At 48.4% G+C, this 8,464-nt stretch overlaps 1 protein-coding gene across 2 annotated transcripts in view; it reads right to left on the minus strand.

Moving 5' to 3' along the window:
* Positions 1 to 4,253, minus strand: part of FAM117A (family with sequence similarity 117 member A) — a 35,675-nt gene extending 31,422 nt beyond the window's left edge. Inside the window, exon 1 of one of the 2 annotated variants that reach the window (XM_033169350.1) lies at positions 4,019 to 4,253. In XM_033169350.1, the coding sequence (XP_033025241.1) occupies positions 4,019 to 4,127 (109 nt within the window). In that variant the 5' untranslated portion in view covers positions 4,128 to 4,253. The remainder of the gene's footprint in view (positions 1 to 4,018) is intronic. The other variant, XM_033169349.1, reaches the window with a different exon arrangement.
* Between the last annotated feature and the right edge of the window lie 4,211 nt (positions 4,254 to 8,464).

The raw sequence follows: 8,464 nt of genomic DNA on the forward strand, positions 1-8,464 counted from the left end.
GTACTTTCCCTGGCACGGCAATAACTACTTTCTGCAAATGAGAGTCATTTGTCAAGGCCCTCTGGTAACTGAGGTAGTGTTTTTAAAAAGGGAACACACCTCGGTCCTAACTAGTACAGCATTAACGTCACTACTGGAGTCGGAACTGGATAATGAAAGAGAAAATGGGATCCAAGGGATCAGGTCTCACTGAAAACAGATGGCATTTTCCCAGCCTCCTAATTTTGATAAGCAGCCTTGAGGGGATTTAAATCTTGGAACGCTGCTAATGCCTTCTGGGACCTGTGTGGATCTCTGGAGCAATCCTTCGTTTTTCCATTTCTTGCGCTGGTAATAGGAAACAGAAGCAGGCGTGTGTTTAAACTTGGATCTGCCATGATCTTGCAGAAACGTGCATGTGCGTGGGAGGGGGGCAATTTAAAAAGCAAAGCAGGAATGCAATATCTCCGCTGCATATGCTTTTCTGCTTCTCAAGTAGTAACCCCCCCCCCCCCCCCCCCCGCTTTGCCTTTGTGGGTTTCTGCAGATCTGGGTGCAAACACTCAAATCTCCTGGCATCAAGCATCAACTGACCCTGAGCTCTCTCGGTTCCTTATTTAAACACACTTAGCTTGTATTATGTACACAGAACACAAGCGGAATCTACACTTCTGTATTCCCCTTTAAGCTGACAAACACATGCCCTGAACTCCAGCCATTTTGCTGATAGGAATGTTGTTACATGAGGGTCCCCAGGATGCCTTTGTCCACCAGAGGGGGAAATACTTTCCCTCTAGGAAGAGTTTCTCTATGTGTGCAATGCAGGGTCTGAAAGGAATTACTAGGGAACAGAGGGTGTTTTTACGGAACAGCCCCTTGCTAGGACAGACAGGTCATGGCTGTGATGTGTGTCAGCTGCTCAAAATAAAGCACTAAGGAGTTATTCAGTCTTGTCCCACAGCACACACAGCCTTACTTTTTAACACTGGAATTCAATTCCTTCAGTTCAGATCTCACCATTAGCTCCTTTAGGTGATTCACACAGTAAAAAAAAAGGATACGCTCATTTCAAAAGGGGAAATGGAAGAATGCAATCCTTTTTTTATTATTCAAACATCTTATTAGGATGGGTTTCAATATTTTCAAAGGAAAACATTGACATCAATACACTAATAAAATAAGATATAAGGTACACCTATTATGAATTTAATGGAGAAATTTCTTTTGGAGTCTGGCCTTAACATTGCACTCTACTGATTTCATTATGGTCCTGTCTTTGGCAACTGAAAATAATGCATTTGTCAACTAATGGTGGGACAGCTGCTGACCTCAGAGCACCCTGACTTGCTGTGTGCTGTCTGGGGGAGTTTAGTAAGTTGTCATAAGCTGCACATGGAGCAAGAATAGACAGGCTTCTATAAGCTAGCAGCCCAGTGTTATTAGTTCCCCCCAACATCATAAAACAAAACCCCAACAATTAAGTGGTAAATAAAGAGTTTAGAAGTGTTTCCAATAAGATGCACACCCACTGAACTGGTCAAAAGGCAACCTGTTGTGATCAGGCCCACCTTCACTGACATTTCTTATTGCTAGAGATAACTGCAAAGTTATTGTGTGTGTGTGTGTATATCAAGCATCCAAAAGCTGGATCAATGGTTTCTGATATGACTACAGCCTTCCAGAGCCTCAGCTACTAGATCAAACCAGAGCTCCCTGAAAGAACTTCACTCCTTTGCCAGCAAGCTGAGCAACAGATTCTAAGACTAAAATGTGTAGACGTGAGAAGACTTCACTCAAAATGCACTGTTTCCTCAACATATAAAAAACAACACGGCACTATGAGGTGTTCTGGCGTACTCTTTGGGATAGGCCTGGAAGAACACACATATTCCTGCAAGAATACAATCTGAACAAACAACTGTTAATGCTTTATTTTCACAGTTCAGTCTCCCTCCTTAGGGGAGCTTGCAAAGGGTGTTAGGTACATATGAACTGCAACAGGTACATGATCTAGCACTCGGTACTCACCCTAAGATTAAACAGGCATGGCTTTCTATTACTTAAAACACTAAGTCAAGCAAACCACAAGAGCAGTAAAGGAAGATCAGTAAGCCAAGCCAAGCTCCCCACAGAGTAAGAGAAACCCAGCTTCCCAAAGCACAAACACACAGCATCTATACGCCCTAGAGAAGAATTTAGAGGAGGGGAACAGCGAGAGACTGAGGTTGCCACAGGCACATCCTTATCTCAGTTTCCAACTTCTGATCGATCCATCATGCAAATGCGCTGAGAGCTTTAGCTCCTGCTTTTTGCAGTTATGTACAGAATCACCTGAATAGGCTAACCATTTTGTCTGCAAAGGAACATTGGCCACGAACTGGCTGGTGCCAAATCAAGATGTCCCAGATACAGCTGCTTCCCCCCGCCCCCCAACAAAGAAAACCCTGCAGAGAAAGGAGATGGTAGCATATCACAGTAATGAAATCAAAGTACAGCAGAGGGGAATGAGTGCTATAATGGGGCATCTCTACTCCCCATCTCTGCCAAAGTTCTGTCCTGCCCCCCCCCATTTCCCCAGACTAAATCCTTCTCCTGTCCCACCTACATTAAGCTCCTACCATGTTCCTTAGCCATTTATCATAGCCAAGTACACCAAATACATAGCAGAACACCCTGCTACTGCTCCCCCCATTACTTCCATATCCCTCCCCAGGTGCTTGGTGCTCCCCCCATTTCACAACACAGAAGCCATCAGCTGCCACTGCTCTTCACTGATCTCGGCCTAACTTTTCCACACCCACTGTTTGACCTGCCCTATAGCTTCCTCTGTTACAAGACCATTTGCAAATGTTTTTACAAATCCCCACCTGTTCAAGCAGCCTCCATTTTCACAGCCCAGGAAAGCCACTCAATATCCCCTCCGAGACCTGGACCTGCTTGGTTCCACCTGCAGCACCTCCATCTATTAGTCCTTTTTTAAAAAAAAAAAGATGCCACAACTCTTGTTTTTGTTGCAACAGGCTACTATGGCTCCCCCTCTGGAAGCTGACCCTTTCCCCCCCACATACAACATTTGTCCCATCCCATTTCTTCACCGTATATATACTTATTTTCATACCTTCTCCCACATAGGCATCCTAACTTGGGCCACAAGCAGAGCTCTAGCCTGCAGTGCAAACAGCTCCAAGGAACACCCCCCCAAAAAAACAGCACCACCCATCCTCTTCCTCCACACCAACTTTGTTTTAAGCTGCTCTTTTCTGAGCCTTCTTTCAGCTGTGCAACATCCCTTTTTTTTCCTTCAAAATTATGGCAACAATGATACTTGCAGCCTATTAATCTCCAACGTTGTGTTGTTGTTTTAACCTTCTCCAACACTCAAAGCGTAGGCCTTTTTCAGGAGAGCTTTCCACCAGGCTCCCAAAGATCCCTTTTTGGTGTGGACACAGCCAACCCATGCACTAACAGTATAATATGTAGGCAGGATTTTTTTGAGGGGTATATGTGTTGGTTCATCCCAATATGCATTACTTTACAGTTACTTGATGGGAAAATCTCTCCTGGAGTTTTTGCTGCCTGTTCAAACCAGCACCTTGGGTCCCTGCAGATTGCCTGAACTCAATCATGCTTAATAAGCTTATTGTCACCTGTAAACTGGGGGGAGGAGAGTATTATTTTAAGAGCAACTTGCACCCATTGCTTTCTCAGCCCCCCTCCCCGAACTCATCACTTGCCCTCATGCACCCCTTTCTCCAACACGGCTCCCCCACTAACTTCCCCCTCTCTACTGCACCCCACCCAGCTGCTCAGCCCCCCAACAGCCCTCAGAAACGCGTAGTGTGGCACTTCCCCCTTTCTACCCCTCCCCAACCTCAAACTTACCGGTTTTGTTCCCCTTCCTCACAGTTTGTTTGCTTGCCCACCTACGACCCCCAACCTGCTGCCCCCCCCCTCAGGCGGCTACTTGCCCTGTCCCCACCACCACGTAGTTAGGCCTAGCCAGGTCTCGTTTAACGGACGCCCCCCCCCCCCGAGTTACCTGCCCGGCCACCATCTCCGCCTCGACGGTGCTGCAGCTGGAAGGGGACGGTGGCCCTGAGCGGCTGCAGCCCGCCCCGGCAACACGAGGAGGTGCCTGCCGCCGCCATGTACCAACCCCGCCACCTTCAAAGCTCCACGGGCGAGGTGGCCGCGCCAGCAGCTTCCCGAGCGCCCGGCTGCAGCCCCTTCCTCGCCGCCTCCGCCGCCGCGACTGAGCCGCCCGCGGGACGCCCCTGGCACGGGGTCCCCTTTTCAACGCGCTTGGGGCGGGGCCCCGCACAACGGATGCCGATCATTGGCCAAGGCAGTTGGGTTGGGCGGGGTCCCCGGTAAAAGACCACGCCCACAGGACCGCCCCCTATGCCTGCCCCCTCAGCCGCTCGCTGTGCACAGAACGGAGGGCCAATGGGGAGGCTTCGGGCTTCTTGCACGCAGCGCGCGACCTCCTCCTCCTCTTCCTGCAGGTTTGCTTAAGACGGTCCCCATAGACTTGTGCTGGTAAGGCTCCTATGCAAGGCATCCTGGGAATTGTACTTTTGTGCAGGGGCAAAAATTCAGTGCTACAGACCTCTTCATCTTATAGCTCAATTCAAGGTTCTAATACTGGAATATGGAACCTTTGACCTTCCAGGTGTTGTTGAACTCTAACTCCCAGGAGACTCAGCCAAGATGGCCAATGTCAGGGATGACTGGAATTGTAGTCCACCAACATATGGTGGGCACCAGTCCTTGTTCTAGTATGTCTGTAGTGTGCATGTGCTTGAGAGGAGCTACACATCTTAAAATGTAGGTCCTAGATCTGGACACCTTGCATTTCCTTGCATCAGAGCTGCCCACTTGCAAATTATTTTTATGTTAGGTTCTTATGCCTTTGGAACAACCCCCACTGTAATTCAAATAAAAGGAAGATTGATAGCTTCTGCCTGTCAGTACACTGTTGTGGTTTTGCCTAGGTAAGGAGATAGACCAAGGCAGCACTTGGCTTTTGTATTTTCAGAAATGAGGAATTAGCAATTTTCTTTTTCTCTCTCCTAGTAGGCCTTGGTACAATCTGCAGCCTCCATATCATAGCCTCAATTGAAAGTCTGCTACCACCTCTCACATTCCATCTTAAGATCCTTACCAGTTGCAACCTTTACCACTGGCTCCCTCCATTTTTGTCGGCCTGATGAAGGGTTCTGGAGAACTCGAAAGCTTACCATACTATCTTGTGACATTTTGGTTGGCCTAAGAAAGGTATTACCCCAGCAGCGTTTTGGATTACGTCTCAAGGACCAAAACCGCTGCTTTGCTTTTTGTGGCACCCCAGAGTATATTATAAAGATGAAGATGCATTCCTTATCCTGGTTTTATGGTTAGACTGCTGACCTACTCACCCCCATGTCCTTTCTGCACCAAATCCTGTCTCCACCCACTCGCACAGTTCAGGTTTATAGTGCAGCTGAGCCATTCTACCTCACTGCATCAATGATGGTCCAAGTGCAAGAACACTGAAGTTAGCATCCCACCCCCCAGCTGTGCGACACTTTCACACCAAACAGGCTCAGAGCCTTTAGCTCCCTTTGGGGGTTAAACCACCATAAAATTAGCATTTGCATTTTTAACTGCTTATGTCTGCATCTGGCTTTAACATGTTTCCAGGTTTTAAGAGGCATAAATTCAACTTGCTGATAAGTTCCAGTTACAGGTAGGTAGCCGTGTTGGTCTGTCATAGTAAAAACAAAATTAAAAATTAAAAAATCCTTCCAGTAGCACCTTAGAGACCAACTAAGTTTGTTCTTGGTATGAACTCATAAGACCAACTAAGACCAAACTTAGTTGGTCTCTAAGGTGCTACTGGAAGAATTTTTTTATTTTGTTTTGCTGATAACTATGCTTAGTTAAGATAGGTGGGAGCTCACTCGTGGGTATGAGTAAGCTATTTATCAGTAGCACTAAGACAAGATAGGCTACTGATAGCTTGGATTTCAATATCAAAACTCTACTCATACTTAATTACAACACTATTACTAAATTCCAAGGGACGCAGGTGGCACTGTGGGTTAAACCACTGAGCCTAGGGCAGGGGTCTGCAACCTTTAAGACCAAAAGAGCCACTTGGACCAGTTTCCGAAGGGGAAAAAAAAACTGGGAGCCGCAAAACCATTGCGACATTTAAAACAAATATAACACTGCATTTTATTTTAAAAAATCCGATTTAAATTTTAAAAAATCCGATTTAAATAAAAAAATCATTCATTTTTATCCACCATGGGGACCACTACCAGGTCACAGCCTGATCCAAGGTGGGTTGCAACAGCATACAAATATTTGATTTGTTGTTGTTTTTTTTAAAAAAATGAGTCCTCAACTGCACACTTGTGTTAAATGTTTGTCCCATGTCTTATTGAAGACTGCTGGCTTTTACAATAATCTTAGTGTCTTTTACCCTTAATATTCCAGACCAGAGGCTATGTTCACCTCTTCCAACCTCCTCTCTTGCTAAATAAAGCACAGAATTGCACCAGAGAAGCCTGTGATGTTTGTGCTGACTTGCATACAGGTGGCTGTAGTAGTTCGTAGTGTTCAAACCTTTTTAGGGGAGTTCCCTGCCCCCTTAATGACAATGGCGATAGATTTTGCACATGAACACAGATCCAATTTAGGACTCCTCTCTTCCACGCCAACAGGTGCTTTGTCAAGGCTCCCCTAACACACACTCAGGACAGAGGAAAAACTGCAAAACGTCCTGGCCTTGCTCCGGGGCGGAGAGAGACGCGCGCCCGCGAGAGCGCGGTCTGAGGCTGCGAGCGGAACCAGGAGTGAAGGAGGCAGCGGCAGGGAAACAGGCGCCGCTTCCTCAACCATTTTTAAAAAGAGGGCTTCCCCCCTCGCCCGCCACCCGCCACCCCTGGCCCAGCCCGCAGCTGCCTACCTCGTCGTCGCCTCGACTCAGCAGCCAGCAGCCTTCCGAGAGGAACCGCGGCCAGCCCTCCCCGCGGTCCCACGACCCAGTCAAGGAGTCCTGGCCTCCAGTGCCCGTGCGGGGACGCGTCTGAAGGCCCCCTTCCTGCCCGCATCCCGTCCCGCCTCCCAGCTGCCTCTGGATGCCGCGGGGTCCCACATACCCGCCGACCCTGGAGCTCCCCTGTCCGCCCCAAGGCCGCCTCCCATGCTAGGAAGACTCCCGGAGCTGGGCAGGGTTGGTCCCGCCAGGCAGGCTCGGGGGGCGGCCTCTCCCATGGGCGCCTGCTTCGGAGGCGGAGGTGGGGTCTTCAAAGTTCCCCCTCCCGCTCGCCCAGTTCCATCTCTTCCCGAAGGAGCGTGCGCACCTCAGGCGCGCTCCCCGCCAGAGCCCTCGGCTGAGCTGCGCCACCTCTACTGCGTCCCCACCGCCTCCGAGCCCCGCTGCCCCGCTGTTCAAGGCCAGGTGATCCTGGGTACGCCCCTGAGCAGCGCCCTCAGCCTCCGGAGGGCGGGCCGCCGGCCAGCTGGAGGGCGGTCACTGCCAGCTGGAGAAGTGGGCGGGCGTATCCGCCCCGGAGTCCCGGAGCCGCGGCAGCCGTGTAAAAGAGCCGCATGCGGCTCCGGAGCCGCAGGTTGCTGACCCCCGGCCTAGGGCTTGCCGATCAGAAGGTTGGCAGTGCGCTCCCGTTGCTCGGTCCCAGCTCCTGCCAACCTAGCAGTTTGAAAGTGCAAGTAGATAAATAGGTACTGCTCTGGGCACTGTAGTTTGTTAAGAGTTGCTGAGAATTCTGAGGTATTCTGTACCCAGAATTCTCTGAGAGAAAGAATGTACTTTAAAGATTTGTTTGTTTGCAACTGTAGTCTGATCCTAAACAGCTAGTTAAGAGTGTGGTGCTGATAATATTGAGGTTGCAGGTTCGATCTCTGTATGCGACAGCTTCATATTCCTCCATTGCAGGGGGTTGGACTAGATGATCCCTAGGTTCCCTTCTAACTCCACAATTCTTATGTTTTTATGAAGACTCGGAATTAAGCACCAACCTACTTGGTGGTGGGAGAACCCACTTTAATAGGGCTACTTCCAACCAAACATGCTTAGGAACAGGCTGCAAATCTCAAGTAAGGCTTACAATTCATTACAGTAAAAGATTTGTTTGCAGGCTTCTTAGATGTAAGCCCCACAGAACACAACGGTACTTCCTTCTGCATAAGCATGCATACGGGTAGGGGCCTGCCAAACCTGTCCTTCTTAAATGATACAAGGCACTATATTTAATAATGATTTGTGTTTTAGTTGATTGACATACTGTATTAATAAAGCAATATCATTTAGTTTAGATTATGCATGCTGCTATACCATTAGAGGACTTCTCTCTTACTGTAAAAAGCAAGGTTTTTCAGAAAACTGCACGACCTGACACTCCCCCCCATGTACTGTATTAACTTTTTTTAAAAAAATGCATTGTCTAATTAGTCAGAAGTTTTAAACTGATTAATC

This window comes from Lacerta agilis, chromosome 14 (genome assembly GCF_009819535.1).
Source record: "Lacerta agilis isolate rLacAgi1 chromosome 14, rLacAgi1.pri, whole genome shotgun sequence".
NCBI lineage: Eukaryota > Metazoa > Chordata > Lepidosauria > Squamata > Lacertidae > Lacerta > Lacerta agilis.